Consider the following 24,308-nt stretch of genomic DNA (forward strand, 5'->3'; position numbering starts at 1 on the left):
TAACTTTCATTTTTCTCCAGTCAACAAGTGTCATATTCATCGCCAGCCACAATGCGTGGTCATTCACACGCGTAAAAACCTTCTTTTTAATTTCTCCTCCGTTGTCAGTATCGCATCTCTCCGTTTCCAGATTCCTTTCTTCAATTATTTTCAAACTCAGTTTTGAAGCCTCAATTACGTGTTTTCTTCATTTTCTTCTTTCTCTTCCTTGTGAGAGGAATGTTGTAGCGATATGTATTTTAACTTTGAGAGGGCGCGCTGTTTCTGTTATCACAAGAGCGCTGCTCACCTCGACCAGATAGTACTTTTTAAATTTTTTTTAATAGTTTCTTCTATTTAAAAAAAATCGCTCTACATTACTATGAATTTACTCTTCCTGGCGCAAGTTTCTCACATGACAAGTAGCGGGTCATTCCTTGGGCACTCTATTTGATCGTAAACTCGAACCCTGGACCGTCACGGTCGACGATTAGTTTTCCTGCTGTTCGTTGTGATCGGAGTTATTAGCGTTTTCTTGATTGCTCGTTCCTGTATCGTCAATTCTTGCAGCTCCTGTCCTTTGTCGGCGTCCTCCCCTACTTGTGGTGCGGGCCGGTCTATTTCTTCTGGCCACCTGTTGCACTCGAACGTTTTGTCCTCTCTGAGTACGAACCGAGTCATTGGTGTCGCTGGACCTGGATTGCTCATTATAATATCTCCCATTTTGAAAAGTGCGATTTTGTTGCCGCTGTCTTCCTCCTCTTGAGTTACCGTCACTTCTTTGGTAAGGATGGGGGCGTTCCCTATCTCTACCATTCTGGTTGTCGGGTGTGCGCTGAGGCTGTTGTTGCATTTGTTGCACATTATGCGATCGCTGCTGGGGACGGTGTATTCTTGGGGAATTGCGATGAGGATTTCTCTCTCTTTGCTGATTCTCAATTCGGTCCAACTCTTCACAGTCCCAGAGGATCATGGAGAGTTGTTCCGTATCTTGAAGTTGCACGCCAATGAGCTGGCGCTGTACCCTTAAGGGAAGCATGTTCTTTACACTAGTGAGTACTTCGGTCTCAGACATAGATGGGCTGAGCTCTCTAAAAGCTCTTATCTGCTCCCAAAAGAACTCACGTAGAGTTTTTCGAGAGTCTGGTCTGAACCTGGTGTTACGTAGTCGCGTGAGCTTTCGCTGGATAATGGCCTCACTTTGAAAGTTTCTAAGGAATGCCACCCGGAAATCCTCAAAAGTGTTAAATTGCTGCAGATGATGATCTATCCACATTTTTGCAGCTCCCCGTAGAATGCGAGGTAGAATGGGCAAAAGTTCCGACTGTGCAATGCCATATAACCTGCAGTCGTCTAACAATCGACTCAGGAAAGTCGAGGGTAGACCCGTATCAATATCTGGATCAAAGGAAGGCAACTCCTCGATCTTAGGTTCCCTCAGGAAATTTCTAGCACTCACAAGAGTCTCTGCTGATCTTTGGGATTGCACGATCTCCGGACCTGAACCCTCTATCACTGATGGTGCACTTAATGGCGGAGGCATTGGTGTCCTTTCCATTTCAACATTTGATGTGTGACTATCAGTGGATCTTTGATACTCTTGCGCACGTTTGTCGACCATCCGATTCAAGTGCTCTGTCAACGTGGTTGACAATTGGTTGACTTGTTCTTGAATAGCATCCGTACGCTCTTTATTCTCCTCCTGGTGTGTTTGCAGCTGTGCCACTATTGCCGCCTGTGAAGCCACTTGCGATGCAAGATCTTCTTGCCCTTGACGTATGGACGTCTCAAAGTTTTCAATTCGATCTCGTGTTTGTCTTTTGTCTGTCCTAATTTGATCTTCAAGATCTGCGCAGACTCTTTTAACCTCCTCCAACATATTTTGTTGCCTTTGCTCTATGTGATGAATTTCGAAGTATTGGTCTTCAATTCGCTTCATCAAGCGCTCCTCCGTTTGGTCAACTTGTTGCTTTAACCTTTCTTCAATCTGATTCATTTGCTTTTCATGTTCCTGAGACTGCTGAGTGAACTGTTCCCTAATCTTCTGCGTAAGACCCTCTTCCAATTTTTGAGCTTGCGTTTGTTGCTCTTCCCTCATCTTTGGAAACTCCTGTGTCATATTCTTCATTAACTGTTGCAAGAGAGTCTGTACTTGTGTGCTCGATGACGAGTCTTCGGCACTTGTACTGGGAACACTGTGCTGAAGCGCAGGCTGAGGTGCATTTTCCAAGTGCACAGATTCAGTGTTGCCCCGTGTTGCTACCATTGCTCCTCGATATTCTCCACAAGTAAGGCAGTCTGCGGTGTGGGAGGAGGGATCAAGCTCTTGTTCCCCTACATCTCGACCACAATCCGGACATAATTTTTCTTCTCCCAGCATGATTTTTATTCTGTTCTGCTGTGTGAGAGAACGCAATCTAGGCATCTGAAACTAAAAGATAGAACTGTTGTCCCTTTAGACAAATGTTCACCATAAAATAATCAAATGACGTAATGTGCAAACGTATGGTTACGCAAACCAATTAAACAAAATTATTTCATGGAGTAGTTAGTGCCGCCTTCACTCCAGTGCTATTTAAATATCCCAAATTTCTTCATATCTTTCTCTCTCTCTCTCTGATTCTTTTATAAATACTCACTAATATTAAAGATTTGTTACCTTACACACACACACACACACACACACATATATATATATATATATATATATATATATATATATATATATATCAATAGATTTTAGTAGTAATTATTGTACTCTAAAATAGTATAAAATTATGAATACAGAAACATGAAACTAATAAATTCATAATACGAAGCACAATCGTAAATCTTAATCTAAAATACTACTAAACATACGAATATACAAAAGTCACTAATAGATATATACTAATACTGATTTACTTGGCTCGAAGTATGAATACATATATTAAGATAAATTTGCTTATTGAGTTGACTGTACTTACTTTTTTTTTTACCTGTTTCTTACCGGTATCCTCTTCATTTTATTTCTTTTTCTCTGCTACTCAATCCATTCAAGTTCAATCAAAAGGCAGAAAGAAAACAAACCATTTCTAAGCTGTAGTCAATACTCTTTATTTTACTTTTTTTTTTTTTTTTTACGACGTTCAGAGGGCTCTCCCCCTGTCGTTTTTAGAAAGGCTAGTGTGTAAACCGTCATTTGTGAAGTCTTCTTTTTGACCTGAGTTTTCCTTCCTTCTGTGCTTCAAACAACCAGAGGACGTGAAGCAAAAATTATGCAGCAGACAGAACGTTTCTCTCTCTTTTCCTTTCTTTCTTTCTTTCTTTCTTTCTTTCTTTCTTTTTTTTTTTTTTTTATTCAGTGAAGTTGTTCTTGGTTGTATCCGCAATAAATAGGAAACTTTTAAACTATCGAAAATGAAAGTTCAATGTCATGAGTGTTGCCACACTCCTCAATATCGTAATTAGGAAAAGAAAATATTTTAATTTGATGTGAAATAATCTAATTTAAGCAAAGCGGGTCAATGATTGCAACGCCATTTTTGTCTCGAAAACACGAATCCCAATTTCGATGTGACATTTTGTTGCAGTAAACATTATTCGTGTACCTGTTCGATGCACTGTTTTTCACGCTAAACATTATTCGTGTCCCTGTTCGCGGGGCCATTTTTCACGGTTAGCTTTCCCGGGGTTTGAGTCAGACTGGAGTCGAACCTCGGTTCAGCTGAAAACGCTACATATGCGAGGATTCGTCCGCTGGGTCGCCTGAATATGACTTCCCCTCCTACTTCACTCCTAGACCAACCACTCTCCGAACGGATTCCAGGGCTTTGGAGAAAGGCAAGTCTTAAAAGTGGAATAAAAAAAAATTTGCGAGCGCTAAAGAAAATACTTTGCTCCGATCTTCTTTCATATCACATGCTGCATGGCTGAAAAAGAAAAATGTTTCTCTAATTTTGACTTTCTGGGAATAGCTGCACTGACTTTCATTGTGTTGTATAATTTATACAAAAAGGAAAAATGGGTAGCCAGAAAAATTATTATAAATTGATTAACGAAGAATTAATTAATTAATTAAGTTAATTAATTAATTAATTAACAAAGAATTACCAGGTTACTTAAAAAATAATGTTTTAATTGAAAGTCAGCTCAACTAGATCCCTATGTAGCAATACTCAAAGCTTTGTTGTTCTGCCTAAATTGAGATTAGAGGGGATCTGAACTTGATTGAATAGAAAAGATAACACTGAATTTGGATAACATTGATAGAATTTTTAATTTAGATAAGAAAAACAGCAACAGGTAACAACATCTGATGAAAACATTTGCATTAAAAAAAAACATTCTATTAAACTTTTACTGTAAAGGTTCTTAATTTTAAAAAAATGAATTTACTACATGGATCTCGAAATAGCTTTCTAAATTTTGAATGTCTGCAAAGTTACATAATACTGATATGTAATATTAATACAAACGGCATTTTAAACCAAATTACTATTCTTTAATTAAAATTCAAGTTTGTAATAAGATTTTACATTACAAGTTAATTATCATAATTCCATTTGATAAATTTGAATAGTTTTCCTATCGTATACAAATTACTTGTATTAACAATACCAGAATCGAATCTATGAAGAAGCTGATTGATTAGTTTGATCAGTTACTTAAATGACAGAAAACTTTTAGAAAAGTATTGAAGAATAGCAAGATAGAATATTGCTTAAATACGGGTCATGACCTTTAATTTTGAGAGTTACTTGAAAGAAGATTGACAAGGAAAAGACAGTATAGTGAATGATATATTTTTAGAGTATATAAAATTCAGTTTCATAATTTGCTTTATATTTATGACAGCAAACTAATAATACTAGTTAATACTAATACGAAAATACCATAGTTGTATTTACACACTTCACATAGGTGATTCACACTTGACTAAACATACATTACTATAAATCAATACACAGGAAATTAAATCACAAATCTACTTCTAGAGATCGATCTTTCTTGGCCAATATTTCTACTCTACATTACTTTAGGTCGTCGACGCCTGTTTTCTCTAACAACTACCTATAGAAAGACTAAAGTCTAAATATAATTTTAAAATTAGTTGTAATACTTTATGTTCGCTTACATACATTTCGTCATATGCATTCCATTTTCTATACTTCGTACAATAACCAAAAATTATCTGAGATACTTTCTTTCCAACATAATGAAAATGTAGTAGTAGTCTATCAATAACAAAACAAATATTTCTTGTTTTAAAGTAAAATCTATTCCTGTCCCTTGAGATGCCTTTTATCTTAGCGGACTAAATAATTTAATAGTAACCAATTATATTCGGAAGTTATTATTTAAAATAATTTATCATGAGTAAGTTACATTTCGATTTTTTTTATATATTATATTAATTAACAATGAATGTGTATATTAACTGATGTTTCCAATCTTCTATATAAAATAAAGTAAAATGATATTTAAAAAAAATAAAGCTAGTTTTCGTAGTGATGAAGATACGATGGTTTAACTGCACTTGAAACTTTTCATAATTCATTTCAGGATTCTCTCTAAAACACACACACAAAAATGTACTTCAAATAAGTTTATCACTGCATGATCAAACTTTAAATTAAAAAAAAATGAGTAGCGTTTCTGGGAAGTTTGCCACTAAAAAATCCCTCAAACATTTATGTTCTTTTGTCACTTCAATCGCGGGCAAATGACTGTTGAGTCAGTAGTAGTCAACATCTGAATAAATGTGCCAAGAAAAGGGAGTAATGTGAAAATGACAACAGAAGTCTGATTACGATCATCTGGACACTTCCAAACTGACCCATATAATACAAATTGTTTGACGTCCCTTTGGGCGTCTTGAAAGTATTCGTGCCAAGAAAGATTTATATGAAAATGGAAAACGCCTCCCAATAGGAAAGCAAGTATAGATCCTACCTTGTCTTTTAATTTTACACGACACGTAGAATCCTCATGTCCCACCTGGAGTCCGGAGTTAAAGCATCCAGCTGGACCTTGCACTCGCTTTGTAGAGAAGACACAAAGCACCATTTTACACACACACAAACTGTCCATTTTAATACGAGAGAGAGTTCAAAGTATGAAGAAATTTGGTATATCAGCACCTTCGTTGCTACGACACTAACTTAGAGTGTTTATTTCCTGAACATATTTGTATAATAACGATAAATAAAAATATACATATGTGTGCAAAGACGTTGTGAAGAAATCGTTATTTCTTGTGTTCTCGCTGCACGCTTCCTGTAGCAACTGATTTAGTTTTTAAAATTTTGTCCTTCTCTCTCTTCTGTTAATTTTTGAATTTTCTTCTCTCTGTGTGGGTGTGTTAGTGTGTCCGTTAAAATGGCTTGGGTTTCTCCGCCACCCGAGAACAATAAATTAACATGGTGACAGCAAGGGTCCTCGGATCTTCAGTGAGATGACCACTGCTCTGGTTTTTTAAAGATATTTTCTTCTCAGTCCAGACTCCAAACAGAACACGAGAAAAAAAATACAAAGTGAAACAAAAATAAAAATACAAATTTTATTTAATAATACATACACAATTGTGAGAGGTGACGACTGTCATACGTTTGTTGTGTTCATAACAGAGCGGCTATTCGTAGAGTTCGCAAAGCGTTTTTATTGCTCATGCGTACGCTTGCAATACGCTGACCATGAATTTAAATGTGGATGGCTAATCATAATGCACTGCAAATGCGAAAGCAATAAAAACGCGCAGTAAACGTCGGCTCGAGCGTATTTGGTAAGGCGGTGGTCCAGCAGCATGGCTAGATATTTGGCTTCTTCTTGTAGCTGCAGTCTTGTACCGTATTATCTATTTTTTTTCTATCTTTTAGGATTTGTCATCAGCGCAACCTATGACAAAAGCTTTGTCATAAAATTCTTTTATATGAATTTTATGCTCTAAGAGGTTGTTGGACAGCACTCCAAATTTGCTTGAATCAACACAAAACGTTTTAACTGTTTATTCTAATTAAAGTGACTTTAGCCGCAATGCAACACCACTTCTTGTGAGATCAGTGAATTCAAGTAGTACCAGATGACCACCGACCGTTCGTACTCACCCAGATGCTGTTGGCTTTGCGGTATCTACCCAGCGTTGTGAGAACTATTGGCAAGTTGCTTGAAAGAAAAATATGTAGTAAAGTCTGGTTTAGAAATCTAGTAGAAAAAAATATTATTAACAGCGATTTGCTGATCACACATCAGCGCCACAAACCGGTTGGTAGAAGTTTGATTTTCTTTTTTTAATTGTTATTATTCTAATAATGACATAGAAATGCTCCCGAACCTTATCTACTTCTGTGACATGAAGTAGAATGAAAGAGAGATGCGTAGTAGACAGACCAATGAGGGTCGTCTAGTGCAATATGATGAGGCCGACGTCACGACCGTAACACAACAGGCCATGGACCCGTATGGACTAGTTAAACCCTTCGACTTAGCTTAAGACTTTTTAGAATCTATTTATAATACAGAATCATCTCAGTCTATGAGTAACACCAATTCCTAATAGTTAATAATTGCCGCTCCGCTACGTTCACTGCCTGCCTATCTGTTTATCTTGATTTGAAAATGAATAGTGATGATGTTAAACATGAACATACCTTGCTGTTTATTACTAAGACAAGGGCCGAATTAAATGTAAAATAAGTTAGTAATTACTTATAAAAAATCCACAAGTATTTATTGCATATCAAGGACAATATGATTTGGTAGCTAAGCAACATGAATATTGCATATAAACTAGAGACAGACAGTCGTCATCGATTACCTTTAGGAAAGTGTAATATTTAACAAGCTCTACCGCCAAACTACATGAAGCACACTACCATCAAGCATATTTAGGTTCGAGCATTAGTATTTTTTGTAAACACAAGTTAGTTGACAAATTAAAAAAGAAACAAAACACTTAAATGTAAACAATTAATACTTTAATTAAAAATTCCAACTGTTTACACTTAAATTCTTTTCAACGATTTTAATCTATAGCCTATAGCGAGCCGAAAACTTCAGGGGAACAACTAGTGCCATTGAGAGATAAATGTTATGGAATTTTGGTAAGACATTAAGAAGGTTGTCAATTTGTACGGCGAGTTTGGGTGAAATAAAACAATGGTTTTGAATTCAAGTTACAACTTCGAGCACAGAAAAAGTTCGAATAATTCATTCATCAGTCATTCCATAATTCATTACTTGAATATTCAAATACTACAGCTCATTTGATACAACTTGTCCTTTCTGACATTTGCTTTCCTCTATTTTTTTGCTTCCTGCACGTGGTCATAACAATCAGGCAAGAAGAACTGTTTCTATGGCACGTTCAGCCAATGATAGTGGCTCATTACTCAAGCTCTAGAATGGTAAACATTCCACCCTTTCCGCATGTTGTCAATTTGAATATAAACAAATGCACATTGTTTTAGTCGAATGTCAACTTGAGTAGTGGACCTGCTGGTTATTGAGAGCATTGTTTTTAGTTCTCTTTTGGGTTCCTTCAGTTTTATAAAACTGAGATTTACTTGCAATGAATAATTTTGTGTTTCAATATCCGACGCAAGAGCTGGTAACAGCATTTAGCACCACTTGTGCGCAGGGAGCTGTCAGAAAGGACAAATAGTATCAATTGCGGGATAGATTCTTTGAATATTTGTTATTCACATAATATTAATTATTCGAACGGATAACGAATTAGTATTGGAACAATTGTTCGAATTTTGAAAACGAATATTCCGATATTCGAATAACGAATATTTGAATTTTTAACACCACTAATTGATACATTTTTAAATTTTAGGAGTTAACGGTGCTGAATACGTAAGACATGTTTTTTTTAGCCTATTGATATACTCTACATGATAACGTATATATATTTACTCTGTATATATATTTGGAAATGAAGTGGAATTTTAATTGTATAATTGTACTAATCTCTGTTACACATCTAGTTAAATGCATTTTTTCTAATGAAGTTTCATTTTATCCGAGGATAAAATCAAATATGAAGTGTAATTTCAATGCAACGGCTCTAGGAGTAATCAAAAGTAGGTGTGGATTTAACATGATATTAGTGCAGATGTGTGGAAATTGGATCTGATGAGTGACAACAGCACAGAGCAACAGTTCCCGTCAGTACGCCATAAATAAATCAGATATATATACGTTCGTGGCGCAGCGCATTATTATCAAGTTTCCTACAAAAGAAGGGACCAGATCTTTCGAAATTTTGAGAAGGCTCCATGCAGAGTTTAGGGAAGTAACATTTCTAAACCCCAAGTGTATGAATGGCATAAGTAATTTGTGGAAGACGAGGGCCTCTGCAGAGCACAGAAAAGTCACTACGGACAACATTCGTGCTATTTGAGACCGTATTGGAACAGATGTGTGCATTATGATTGAGAAAATTTATTCTGTCTATGGTAGAAATGAGATATGGCAGTCTTCAAGCCATTATCATTACTTTTATCATTGATCTTAAATTTTACCATAGATTAGGGGTCTATTGCAGCGAAGCTCCTTTTTATTCGACGTAACTGTTCATTTACCCGGCTTCTCCTCCAAGATGCGTCCCATGCGTGAACCGTTCTTAACAAGATTTGACATGGTGATTTGAGAGCGCGCGCTGACTGCTGTAAGGAGTCACATGTCCCAATCGAACATACCATTTAGGAATAATCACCAAAATACTGAATCTCCGAGATACCTGAATCGTTCTTCTCCAAATCCGACATGCTGATTCGAGAGCGCGCTCTGAATGTCGCAAGGGGTAAGATGTCCCAATCGAACATACCATTTAGGAATAATCACCAAAAAACTGAATCTCCGAGATACCTGAATCGTTCTTCTCCAAATCCGACATGCTGATTCGAGAGCGCGCTATGCAGTAAAAAAAAAAAAAAATCTATGAAAAGTCAATAAAGGTCGGTTGCTTCGTTCCAAATTTGCAATTAATTCATGCCTAGTTAATTAGAGAAGTAATTAAAGAAGTTAATAGAGTAAGAGTTGGAATTGTTTATCTTCATATTTCGAAATCCCATGAAAGGAGATTTTCAAATTTGAAAAGATTCAGAAAAAAATGGAAAGTTATAAGCTTGTGTTTCTTTCAAAATTTGCAATGCTGTTTCGTGCAAAGCATATAAGTTTCGTTCTTTCGTACGTGTAAATAAAAATTCAAGCCTCATTGAGCAGAACAAAATATTGGTGAGTTTAAATGATCATGCGTAGTTTTCGATAAAAACTTGTAAATACAACACCCTGTATCACATAAAACCACCTAGCTCCCTTACTTTCAGACATAGGTAAACAGTTTTGGCGTCGATGGAAAGGTAAGATTAGGATCTATTAATTTTATTTCGGGGTATTTTCCAGTATCTCTGAGGATTTCATAGTCATTAGCCATGAAAGAGACAAAATAAGACCAACTCAACAACGTTTTCTGCCTAACAGTAACCATATTTAAATAATTCCACATACAATTATACTAATTGTACATTTTGGTGATTATATTTTTTATTAGCTTCGATTTGGGACAAGAACCAAGTCTCTAGCTTGATTCATTGCAAGAAAAGTTTATCAAAATGGATGAAAATATCCAAGATGGCGGTCCAAAATGGCGACTTTCCAGTAGTCAGATTTTGGTAGACTTTTGATATGTTATTCAGGACATTCAATAAGACCAGAAACAATAAAAAAATGGATTAAAATATCCAAGATGGTGGCCCAAAATGGCAACTTTCCAGTAATCAGATTTTGGTAGACTTTTGATATGTTATTCAGAACATTTAGTAAGACCAGAAACAATAAAAAAAAATGGATGAAAATATCCAAGATGGCGGCCCAAAATGGCAACTTTCCAGTAATCAGATTTTGGTAGACTTTTGATATGTTATTCAGGACACTCAATAAGACCAGAAACAATAAAAATACCTTTTATTACAATTACTTCTAGGATCAACCTTAATTTTACTTGTCTATGAAGTGAAATCTTTCAGTTTAACGTGTTCTTTATGTTAAGGGTAACGGATGATCACGGCAAACGAATGATGATGCAAGAACTGATGGTCTGAGAATGTGGGAAGAAACTGAATTACCCCGAAAAACTCACAGATTCGATGTTGTCCATCGCTAGCTTATTTGGTCGGGGACCGAACCAGGGTCCCACGACCAGAGGTAAGCGCTCCACCACTGAGCCACCGTAACGCCAAGAATGGAGACGAGATGAGACTTACGAGATTAAACCTAAAAGTTTTTTTTTTTTTTTTTTTTTTTTTTTTTGTAGTTTCGTATCTTGTTGTGGCCAACAGTAGCAGTACTACTTTCAAACCTCGTGTATTGAAAAATTTACTTGGGGAAATATGTTTCAACCGTCGCGTAAACGAATAGATTTTGGAAGTCATAGAGTAAGTTAGTGGATGATATAGACCTCATCCTAACAATAATTAATTGCTCTTTCTCTCTCTCTCTCTCTCTCTCTCTCTCTCTCTCTCCCTTTCTATGGCCTATGGAATCCAGAAGTTCAATACCGTATTAAATAAAACACAGCTGACATCTATCCTTTGCCAACTGGATCCAGTTTCTACTTTATATTCCGATTTTTATGAGATCCATCTTAATATTGTACTCCCATCTATACCTAGGTTTCCCTAGTAGTCGTTTTCTGACTGGACTTCCAGTTAAGACTTTGAAAGCGTTCCTACTTTCTTCCATTCTGGCTACATGACCTGCTCACCTGAGCCTCCAAGATTTAATGACGGTATAAATTATGTAGTTCCTAGTTATGAAGTTTCCATCATTCGCCATTTTTATTCCTCGCGGATCCGAATATTATCAGTCTCAGGATCTTATTCTCAAATACTTTCAGTCTACATTATTCCCTCAAGAGGAAGCGACCATGTTTCGCAACCATACAGTAGAACAGGCATGATTATCGTTTTAAATATTTCAAGTTCATACTCAATTAATTACTCATTAAAAGAAATTCATTGGTATTCTCTAAATTTAGGCATTTATAGAACGACCAATCACCACCAGAGTGTCATTACCTCGAAAAGGAGACAAATGTTAGTTAGACGTGATTTTTACGAACACTACAAAAAAACACAAAAGTATTTCCTGTATGATAACAATAAATCTTTAGGTCGTCTTATTAGACGACAGTGGTCGTTTAAACTCATGTTCTCAATATTTCAGAAAAAGAAAATCCTATATTTTCCAGTTGTTCGTTTCTTTCCCCATTAGAAAAAAAAAAAAAAGCACCTAGTTTCCTTGTCAACATGGGCAGTGCACGTACACACCAAAAAGACAGCTTCACACAGAATACACACACATATATATATTTCTCTTACATTTTTTGGGTAAGTTGCTTTTCTTTTTAACTGCTGGACACGAAAGCTTTTGCTTAATTAATTAGCTAACTTTATGTAAGTGGGAACATCATTAATAAAAACAACAAGTTTAGGAGCCTCGTTCGTGACGGATGAAAGTTGAGAGAATTCTCCGTTTTTAGCTTATACAACACTTTTTTTTTTTTTTTTTTTTTCAATATCTAGTTTCTTCTTGTTTCAGTTATAAGAAAGAATAAAATAAAAGAAGAAACTCGTTTCTTACATTTTACCGAAAACAGTGACTTCAGAATTAACAATTTATCCTCTTTCTTTCCAGAACTTTTCTAATTAGCTGTTGTTCTTTGTGAAACCTATATATCCTGATAATCTCTTTCTTCAAATGCAATGGGCAAAAATTAAACTAGTTACTCAAATAAAAACTAAAACTTCAGTTATTTATTAAATAATCTGTGAATTGTGTTCGTATCATAATATGCCCTATTGTGCGAGGTTCAACTCGAATTTTAAGGGTTTGTTGCGAGCAGTCCCAGGTTCGATTCCTGGTGGGGGCACTCGGTCGAAAAGGTGTAAAAGCTCCTACAGGCCAGCCATCTTGAATGAGGTTTTCCTGGATTTTCCTCATTCACACCAGGCAAATGCCGAAATGGTACATAACATACAAGTTCCAGGCCGCTTCCTTCCTTCCCTAATTCTTTCTCTTTCCTTTCCTCGGATAATATGCTCGCCGAGTGACGTCATCCCTCATATGTGACGGGCTAACATGGCCATAGATGCCGAAAGTCCAGAAATCTAATTCCTAATTCTTAATTCGAATTTTAAATGAAGTATTATACTGAACTAATTCTGAATTTATGACCTACAGATCATGGTGGTGGTTTTATTATTATTTATTTAATTTAATTTAAGTCCCATGATTAGTCACCGAGGCTAAGTAACACAGTACTGAAGATAATGAACTAAATGATAGAATGAAAAAATTAGGGGAAAGGGAGAACCTCGAGAAAACCCACAGAAACGGTAATTGTTCACCACAAACCCCAGACGGCGCCATCTGGTATCGTGCCATGGACCGCACAAATCATAATTGAGCAATGTACCACCACGGCCTTCGTGGTACTTTCATGTAACAAATATGATTAAATCTATGTCTTATGAATTCAAAATATTCATCGCTGCCTAGATAAAAGTTCGGCAATGGTAATTTAGATTTTCTGAGAAAATCTCCCAGCAAGGACACAAAAATTTTCCTTTTTAGCTAAATGTTTCTCTTGTTTGTGAATTGTAGATCTTTCTGCACTAGTTTACGCATAGGGGGCCATGGCGGCTCAGTGGTAGGGCCCTTACCTCTGGTGCATGGGGTTGCTAGTTCGATCTCCGACCAAGTAAGTTTGTGGTGGACAACATCGTGTTCGTGGGTTTTCTCAAATACTCCCGTTTCCTCCCACTTTCTTGTTCCACCAATTCTTCCATCATCATTCACATGCCTTAATCATCGTGTCCCTTATCCTAAAGGGCATAAACGTGGGACGTTAAATTGAAACATTTCATTTCATTTTTTCGTAGTTTACACGTACTCATGAAAAGACGCATTTCGTTGTGTGCCTATAAATTACAATGGTTCAGAAATAAACAAATAAAGAAACTCTACTAAATAGATTAAGGAAGACTACGTGAAATTTACATGTATGAGATATGGGACATACGTAACCACCGTTAAAGTCACGATTACTCGTTGATATGTTAACAGATTGACTCCATTGAAGTACTTACTTGACTGTAGTACCTATTACAAATAATAATAACAAAATTCGGTTTATGGTTGAAGAGTTATGGTGCAGTTTAACGGGCAGACAGATGAACGGACAGACGAGTAATAACAGCAGAATCTTATAAATGCCACTTCGTGATCCTACTAAAAATACCAGACTTACCAATATTATTGCATACATAATGCAATTAAATAAAGTAATACTTACACAAGTTTCCATCCACTTTGTTCTTGGTGAAGGTAGAATATAGAATATTTACCTGAATTTCCAACTACCAGTAAGGAAGAAGGCACTGTACGAGGTAGCCAAATTGACGTTTGGCATGAACCAATGAGAGTACGACTTGCTGTTGTCAAACTTCCACTAAGAATATACAGAATGCGAGCCAAAATATACTTCATCAGAGCGCTCGCAACTTTGCAATGAGTAAGTTGGTTGATGTGAAAACATCTCTGAAGGTCAAATGTCGATTTGGTTACCGCACACAATAGTTTTGTCTCCTCCTCAGGCGAAGTGAACCTGTTTGGAACACTGAAGTTTACACAAGTGTTGTACTTTTCCGGAGTACTGTACGGAGCCAACAAGAACTAGATGCGGACCCACATGTACTAAACATCCAGTTATACCGCCGCGTAATCACAACATGAAACAGAAAACGGAAATCCATGTTTGTCCTTTCAAGAAATTACTGTCCGAAGTCTTGTCGCTAGCCCAATGCTTTTTTGCGCATTTGAATTTTTAAAACGACACCTGCAAAATTTCCCCCTGGTCTATGGAAAACTAACACCTGATCTCTAACGCAGTTCTTTGAAGTGGAACTTGCAATGCCGGGAAATAGTTCAAAATGCTAGTGGTCTGATAGAAAACAACTTGGCGTGGCGGTACGGCTTTTCGTAATAGGGTAAGTAAGCTGTATCAATTGTTTGAAAATGTATTGACTTTACGCTTCTAACTCTCAAGCTAAAAGAGTCATGTTTTTAATATATTGGTGTAATTTCAGGATAATAAAATTGGTAAGACCTACACCATACATCAAGTTAGATTATTTACACTATTACAAATTGAGAAATCAGTTTTACCAAATATCCTCTTTTACCCGTATATGTCCTTTATTGTCGCTACAATGATCCGGGCGGGTTTTTAGTAAAATGGGGAAATATCTTCTTTTCCCACAGACAACTGCTTCAACTTCAAAATTCGTGATGTTTTTGTAAATAATTGTTGTTGTTGATATTGTTGCAATATTCAGTTTCCAAGGAAGTACAAAACATCCAGCTGTAAATGAAGGAAAGAACCTCGCATTTCCGTAACCGGTATTGCAGAGTTTAGTTGCGTACACTATATTTTCTCACTATATCATAAAATAAAGGATTTGTCATGTACAAAGTATCCATAAGGTCACATAACATTTCCCCGTCTGTTTTCTAGGTGATTTGGCCTGGGTTGCATAAGTGTACTCCCTGAAGAGCGAGTAGCCAGTATACGGTTATCTGCATGGCAGAACATAAGAACAGATACAAGAATATTTCACTCGTAAGTTAAAAAAAAAATAAAAAATCCCCAACAAGACAAGCTATTAAGAGCGTTGTCAACAAATTCAAGAGAACTGGCAGTGTGCATGATGAAAGCGACCTAGGAGGCGATCTGTTTCACAGGAAACAATTCATTCATTGACGACGATGTGACCCGCAGTGCATGTGCATCGACAAGAAGACTCAGCAGGCAGCTTGTCATTCCTCAAAAATCTGTTTGGAAAACATTACACTTACCATTGAATAAAAGAGTCTATCACGGGCAAATTCTGTTTAACCTAGAGACAGAGGACTACGCAGTGACAGCAGCGATATTTTATGATTTGCTACAGGCTCTAACTTTTGATAAAGTAATGGGAAGTGTATTGTTTTATAATGAAGTCAAGTGCGACACGTGAACAGACACAATTGTACGTTTCGGGCGGTTTGGGTACAAAACCTCGCGGCCAGAACCTCGCGGCGACAACCTCGCGGACCAAAACCCCGCCTGGCCAAAACCTCGCCTCCCAAAACGTCGCGGCCCAAAATCTCGCCAGGCCGAAACCTCGCCTGGCCAAAACCTCGCCGCCCAAAACCTCGCGGGACAAAATCTCGCCGGGCCAAAACCCCGCCTGGCCAAAACCTCGCCGCCCAAAACCTCGCGGGCCAAAATCTCGCGGGGCCAAAATCTCGCCGGGCCAAAACCTCGCGCCCCAAAATATCGCCATACCCAAAATCTCGCCTGACCAAAATGTAAATGTTCCAACAGATGATAAGGATGACGGTATAAAAGACGCTGTTTCAGAAGAAGTATCACGGGTATTTGACCAAGTCCCGCAATACCATATGAAAATTCTATTTCTGTATTAGAGGATTACAATGTGAAGGTAGGGCGACAGGATGTTTTTAAACTGGTTATAGGGAAAGAAAGTCTGCATAAGGAAAGTAATGACAACTAACGAGGTTAGTTTCGTGAACTTTGGAACATCCCAAAACTTAAAATTTTAACAAAAATCTAATAATATTTATGAAAATATGAAACAATATATGAGTTTTTACGACGTCCCTTGATTATGTCCTATAGGTTAAAGGAGACGTAGATGACAAGGATGAAGGAAATGATCGAATAAAGAAAGTGGGAGGAAACGGGAATAACCCGAGAAAGCCCGATGTTTTGTATATTATTATTATTATTATTATTATTATTATTATTATTATTATTATTATTATTATTATTATTATTATTATTATTATTATTATTATTATTATTATTTGTAATGTGGAATTGAATATTAGGAAACACATTGGGTTAATTTTAAAGAAAAGTTTCATTCGCGGCGAGGTTTTGGCACGGCGAGGTTTTGGCCCGGCGAGATTTTGTCCCGCGAGGTTTTGGGCGGCGAGGTTTTGGCCACGCGAGGTTTTGGGCGGCGAGGTTTTGGCCACGCGAGGTTTTGGCCTGGCGAGATTTTGTCCCGCGAGGTTTTGGGCGGCGAGGTTTTGGCCACGCGAGGTTTTGGCCCGGCGAGATTTTGTCCCGCGAGGTTTTGGGCGGCGAGGTTTTGGCCTCGCGAGGTTTTAGCCCGGCGAGATTTTGTCCCGCGAGGTTTTGGCCGGCGAGATTCTGGGCGGCGATGTTTCGGCCGCGAGATTTTGTCCGTATACCGTTTCGGGCACTTGAGCAGCCAAATACGGTATCAGAATGGGAACATAACACATCTAAGATTAATGTGTAGGTCTCAAAAAAAAAAAAAGTGTATGAGCCATTCATGTTTACAGAGCGAATGCTGCAAAACTGCCTGGCGCATCAATTGATCCAAGATGGCATATTGGGCATTGGTATTGTTGTTGTCTAGTAGGATGAGACACCACCCCAATTTGTTCTAAATGTGCAAGAATTCCTTAATACTGTTTTTTCGGGAGACTGGATTGGTCTTGCAGCACCAAGGGCTTCCCGGAATCGACTAAGTCTCGGTTGTAACTTAAGTCACCGACGTGGAATAGTTAAAGCAACGCATTCACATAGCTGCAGCAGAGATTATGCCAGCTATGCTCGAAGGCCTCGAGCGAGTATTTCGAACCACAGCAAAGCGTGGCAAATATGTGTAGACTTACAAGAGCATCGCGTTGAAATTTACTGATTTCTCAGAGTATTATGCTGAATGTGTGAATTAACCTTTTAGAGTAAAAGTTATAATTACCAGGCAACCTTGTTAAGAAGTACTGATTCGTAGCCTATTCATAGCAAATGTACTTATAGGTATGCTGGTTCTTACGTCAATAAAGTTTGTGTAAATAGAAAATGTTCAGTGACTTTATAGACACTCTGTATAAATGTTTTATATGAAATCTAATGTTGTCTTTTTTAAAGTCTGTGAGGTAACCCTACTCAACTCAACGGTTGGGGTAGCCGGATTCGAACACCTCCTGTGTTGGTGGCGCTCCTGTGTTATAACCCGATTGGTCCCTAAGGTTGACATTAGTATTTTGGTATCCTTGGGTACATAAGTATTTTCGCTGTGAGACGTCCAGTTAAGCAGTATTGTTATTATAAACAACTTCACTTCAAAACAAAGAAAAATACATTAGTTGAAAAATAGGATGGAAAAAAGAGCAACGTATTTTGCTCATTAGTACTTGTAGAGTATGATAGAACAGAAACAAGATAAAACATGTTTTGTAAATAGCATTATAATTCTTTTTAACCCTTCTGTCTTGCTTGCTATTGTCAGCATTGCTCAATCCGATTCCTTCTTTTCCAATCTGGCGTTGAAGTCACTAGTGGTTCTCTCTGGATTTTCCGCTGTTCCCGCCGTTGATTCTAAATCTTTTCTTTGTTATTTTAAAGAAAAAAACCTGTTTGTTTGCAGCTGCTTTGATTATTACTACAACTTCCATGTAAAAATCAGAAAAATGTAAGCAAAAAATGTGATAGGATAAACTCAAACAAAAAAAAAAAAAACGACCCAATACAGAAATGCTTTTTATTCTAAAATAAAGTAATAAAAAAGCCTATAACTTTTCATCATCATAGAGTTGTATGCTTTTGTTTAATTATATATATATATATATATATATATATATATATATATATATATATATATATATATATATATATATATATATATATATAAAGGAAAGAAGCAAAATAATTCCATTTGTTCAAATGGGTGTGTCAATAACATTCATCATTTGCATCCGGTTCGTTACCAAACATTCCATGAAAAGCTTTCCGCAAACGGGAAAAAAAGTCAGCTAAAATCAGTAAGTACTTTTGACTTTTAATTCTGAAATATGTGATAGGGCGTTTAAGATTAGAAATCGCCATTAGATAGTACAACATTTGGAAAGCAGGTACGTATTAGAATTCAGTGAAGAGTGATAGAGATAAAATTTCGAGTTTTAGAAACAAAAATGAAATGAAATCTTTCAGTTTTACGTCCCACGATTATGCCGGCTAGGCTAAAGTAGATGGTGATGATAAGAAATGAATGCAATGGTGTAATGAATACAGTGGGATGAAATGGGAGAACTCCGAGAAAACCCACGCACACGGCGTTTGTCCACATACAGTCCACTTGCCGCGAGCTGGGTTCGAACTAGGAACCCCATGCACCAGAGGTGAACGCTCTACCATTGAGCCACCGCGAGCCCCTGTTTTAGAATCATCGATATTTTTGTGTATATTGTATATTGTATATGTATGTATATTAGCCAATCTCATATTGTATGGAAATAATATCGTTATTAGTTTATAATTTTTCCGTGAATTTATTTACTTAGTTCATTATTTTGGTAGCTGCGAGGTTATAAAACATGGACTAGAGCTTAATGTGGGATTCAAGCCACATGAGCTCCGGCCAAGAATCGACCCAAGGTCTCCCGTGCCAAAGACACTTACGCTAACCATATAGCCACTAGGGAGTTCAAAATTTAAAATTCAATGATAATTTTAGATTATTATATCTCATTAGTTATAGTATGTAATGTTGGCTTTGCTATTGTCATATTGAAGGCTTGATGATATTTTAGTATCAATTTCACTTTAATAAGTGTCGAGTTCTCTCTTAAGCCTTACTGTTTTAGGAACGAGTGACGTATTTTTATGTGCCATAAAAATTCGTTTTCTGTCATTATTTTTCCGAAAACTGTGTATGAGGATTTACTATCAACCATGTAAGTTTGTTCAGCTCAATAAGATGTTTTGATTGACATCTCTAATATTTGGTCCTTTTTTAATATCCTAATACCATTGCATAATTCCCTAGCATATATTATAGCAAAGTGTTACGCAGATCTATTTTTTTAAAAAATTTAACCGACTTCAAACTAGAGACCTGCACGGGCCGGGCTTGGGCGGGCCGACTCTGCTATTTCTTTGGGCGGGTCGGGCTTGGGCGGGCCGACACTGTTATTTCTTTGGGCCGGGCCGGGCTTGGGCTGGCCGACACTGATTTCTCTTCAGGTCGGGCCGGGCTGGGGCCGATCAATTGCAATTCTTTAATAATTATTGACTTTCGTTAAACGATAATTGGAATAAAGCCAAACGTTGAAGAAGTGTGTTCGTAAAAATGTTACAAAGAATGCAATAGCTATTTACAGTTTGTGTTGCTTAGCGGCTCCACTTTCACTATAGATAGAGGATTGCAGGCATTATGCGGTAAATTGATCTCTGACCTTGACCTTCACTGAACTCAAAATATAACAAGAAGCCTGTCGCTAAGCAATATTGCCAACTTCACTTTATGCTAAAAATCAATTAAGTTAGATTTTTGTTACAGGAAATGGAGTTTTTGTTCTCTCGATGACAGGCAAAGTTCAAGGAGGCAATGATACCATTCGGGAGGCAAGCGTCAGGTTGTGAACCAGAGTTTAGAAAATGTTTCTGAGGGTTAGGTCAAATTTAGTACTAAATTTTGAGAAAGATTGGGGTTCGAGCTAATTTTTTTTTAAAAATTATCGGGCCGGGGTCAGGCCAAAAACTTTTAAAATTTATCGGGCCCGGGCCGGGCTTGGGCCAAGAATTTTAAAAAACTTATCGGTCCGGGCCGGGCTCGGGCCGAAAATCTCCAAAACTTTTCGGGCCCGGGCTGGGCCGGGCCTAGGTACGTTCGGGCCAGATTGGGCTCGGGCCGAAACATTCGGCCCGTGCAGGTCTCTACTTCAAACGAGCAGGAGGTCCTCTATTTGACCCGCTTTTTATACAAAGGACGGTAAAATACCCGTTTTTATACAAAGGGCGTTAAAGTTTTTCATAGTAATATTTTTATTAACTGCAATAGATATGACGATGAAATTTTGGGTAAACATCTCTGATCCTTTGGCTTTAAAATGGCAATAATTATTGTTTCCTATTGTTCACAGGTAAACCATAATGGACACTGAAGTAGATATCAGGATCCGACAAGGGACGGTAAGGGAATTCCTCTTCAAAACCGGTGATTAATCAGCCATATGAATTCATATGGATTTACGCCTGGTTTATGGAATGGAACTCCTGCCTGGAGCTCCTGCCGGGAATGGAACCTGGGCTTCTCACACCAAAGGCGCGTATGCTAAATTGCTTAAGTAGAAATATTCAATCAGTATATTTCAGTATTGAGAGCAAATGGTAACTTATTCGTTTCAGTACTTTTTTTTTTTTTTTTTTTTTTTTTTTTTAGGACTAAGCAAATGGTTTATTACTTACTTGTTAATCAGGAAGAACAAAACGAAATTCCTTAAAGAACTTTTTTCTTCCATTATCATTAATAATCTGTTCTGAAGGTAATTTCAGAGAAAATAAGGGATGAACATAAGACAGATTGAAAGAAAAAAAACAATTTGCTAAGAGACAAACATGCAGCCAGTTAAGCAAATTACCACGAAGAATTTTTCTCTCGCATTCAGAATAAGGTATTTGATTTGTTGGGGGGGTCACTCACAAAAGAACTGGCCATTCACGTATTGTGTGTTTCCATGTTTACATTTACACACCTCGCATGAACCTAACAACAAAGTATTAAAACGTTTTGAGCTTTATCGTGGGAGTTTAGGTAAAATAAACATGCTTAAGTTAACTGAGTGAAGCAAGATCCAATAATAATAAATTCCTTTTGGAAAGTCTTCTTCCGATATTCCCTTCCGAGATCCTGTCTCGACTTCTCCCCTCCCTCTTTTTTTTAAAAACATTTTCTGAGCAAATAGTACTTGTATTCTACAGTATTGGTGTTGGTGCGCGGCGTGACTGGGGATCGAGCCCCTTCGCAGACACGATTTGATCGATAGAGACAAGATCTCAGTAATTACAAGCTTCATCCAAAGAGTGCATTGATCTGAGTTCTTTGCCCTTCCCTTGAATTGCCCAATTCTTTTAACATCCTTCTCCTCTTCATCATGTTCTTCCGTTTTGGCTTTTATATTCTTTTCAAATACTTTTCTTCGTGTGTGTGTGTATATATATAAAAAATACACAATCGCTGGTGATACCCCTCCCCTAAGTTCCTGTTCCGGAGCAGCGATTTTTTTCCCCCTGTTAAATCCTATCTTCCGACTTTAACCAGTTCCAGCTCTCCACGTGCACTCAACGGACTCAGTTATAAAAGAACTGTCATGTGGTTATAATTGGGCTCCAAAAGAGAAATATTTCAATTAATGTAGGTTTTAATATCAATCTTTTGATCATTCTAATTTGTACTTACTACTAACAAATCTTATATATTTAGGTAGATGAAAAGCTTGAGATTGGACTTACTGAGGAAAATAGAGGTTTCTTCTCCAGATTTTAGTGTCTCTTGGTATTAAGAGTTAGTTTATAACATTCTTAATTTCTGATATATGTATTAGTAAGTAATATATGTGAATCATTGGTAAGAAAGCACATATAACAATAGACAGAGCCTGCTACTTAATAGTGTATCTATCTATCTATCTGTATTCTACATAAATAAAAATAAAAGTTAGTATGTTTGTAATTTCATAACTCTTGAACTGACGCCAGTGGTCGAAGAACTGACTGAGTAATAGATTGAATTGAGTTGATTTTGAGTTTAGCGTTCCTTGCAGCAGCGAGGCTATATGAGGTATGGTCTACTGATTAACATGGAATCCGAACTACATGAACTCCAGCTGGGAATCGAACCTGGGTTTCCCACGCCAAAGGAGCGTATGCTAACCGCTTAGTCACGAGGGAGCTCTGACTAATAAATTATACAAAATGTTATGAACCCACAAGAAGCCTAGGTTCAGGAGGTAGAATCGAAAGAAGAAGTCATGGAAGATGAAAGTAAAATCGCGTGGAAACAAGATTCTGATGCATTAAATACCTTCATAAAATTTTCCGAATTCAACAAAAGTTACAACTCTGCAGAACTCTTGTGCGTAATCCTTTTTTTTTTTTTTTTTTTTTTTTTTGTGAAAAGATCCGAATCATGGAAGCATGGATGATGATATCAGTAGCTTTTTTTTTTAATTAACGTTCATAGATACTTTTTCTAGACATAGGACAGCTCATTACAATTTGTTTTAGTTATCAGTGTACTATATCAGTTTTTTGTACTGTGTTGTTTATTAATACAAAAATATTCAATTGAATAAATATTTAATGTTGACTTTTATTTTGTACCCTGTTGAATTATAAATAAGAACAATATTTTATACCTAGTATTTGTTAGATAACGAATACTTTGTATAGTTTAATATTTATGTTGTCTGCACCGATTCAAAATGTGTGTAAACACATAAAATACATGTGACTTTATCCATTACGACTCTGGAACTTATTTGATGAATAAGAAAATTCTGATTAAAATAAAAAGTAAAATAATTTGTTTTCATGGAAGTGTAACAATTTATTTTTAGTTTTAATAAGTAAGTATATAATTCTGGTCAGAAACTTGTTATTTATGAAATACATGTTTTAATTGTTTGCACTTTTATCTGGAGTGATTTATCTTTCCTATTCCCGTTAAAAGTGGATTGACGTTCGAGGGGCCACGGTGGCTCAGCGGTGCCCTCCCCGCTGGTCTAGTGGTTAGCACGTGCGTCTTTGGTGCACGAGGTCCCGGATTTGATTCCCGGTGGAAGAGCCTTTGTGATTTTAATTGTTCTCGATGTTTCTGTGTTCGTGTTCCTCTCGTTCTACGTGATTGTAAAAAAGTCAGGTAAACAAGTAAAGCAAGTAAAATTAAGTAATAAGTAGTTCCAGTAAGTTACTGAGAAGTTACACGTTCGGTAAGTCAGTTAACTTTAAAAAAAAAAGTGGTAGAGCGTTCACCTCTGGTGCATGAGGTCCACGGTTCAATCCCAATCCCGCCAAGTGGTGGACAAGCACCGTGGGCGTGGGTTTTCTCGGGGTTCTCCCGTTTCCTCTCACTTTCTTCATTCCACCATTTCATTCATTTCTTATCGTCCCCGTTTCCTTTAGCCTAGTTGGCATAACCGTGGAACGTAAAACTTGAAGATTTCAGTTTTTGTATTGGCGTTCGATAATCCGCAAAAGTTGCTAATGATCGGTAGTTTTTATTCTGCAAGATCAAACTGTATCTATTGCTGTTTTTCTTTCTTTTCCAACGATAACTTGTACACTTTTAACAGTCACACAGATACTTCTAACATAGTTACCCACATTCTACTTGTAACATTTTATTATTATAGTTTTTATCTACTAGCATTTGGTATTGTCCATGAGAAGAGAAATCCATTTT

At 37.0% G+C, this 24,308-nt stretch overlaps 1 protein-coding gene and 1 long non-coding RNA gene across 2 annotated transcripts in view; both read right to left on the minus strand.

Annotated features, from left to right (window-relative positions):
* The window catches only part of LOC145671883 (uncharacterized), a 155,917-nt gene extending 141,173 nt beyond the window's left edge, over nucleotides 1-14,744 (minus strand). Inside the window, exon 1 of the long non-coding RNA XR_014128552.1 lies at nucleotides 14,373-14,744. This is a non-coding gene — a long non-coding RNA (uncharacterized LOC145671883). The remainder of the gene's footprint in view (nucleotides 1-14,372) is intronic.
* Nucleotides 470-2,589, minus strand: LOC145671983 (uncharacterized). The gene has a single exon (XM_081741170.1). The coding sequence runs from the start codon at nucleotides 2,402-2,404 to the stop codon at nucleotides 470-472; it is 1,935 nt and encodes a 644-aa protein (XP_081597296.1). The 5' UTR covers nucleotides 2,405-2,589.
* Nucleotides 14,745-24,308: the final 9,564 nt, after the last annotated feature.

This window comes from Thermobia domestica, chromosome 15, assembly GCF_964235325.1.
Source record: "Thermobia domestica chromosome 15, izTheDome1.hap1.1, whole genome shotgun sequence".
Classification (NCBI taxonomy): domain Eukaryota; kingdom Metazoa; phylum Arthropoda; class Insecta; order Zygentoma; family Lepismatidae; genus Thermobia; species Thermobia domestica.

What these genes read in the sequence shown, in the direction of transcription:
- LOC145671983 (XM_081741170.1), bottom strand. Translation starts at nt 2,404, where the DNA reads ATGCCTAGATTGCGTTCTCTCACACAGCAGAACAGAATAAAAATCATG.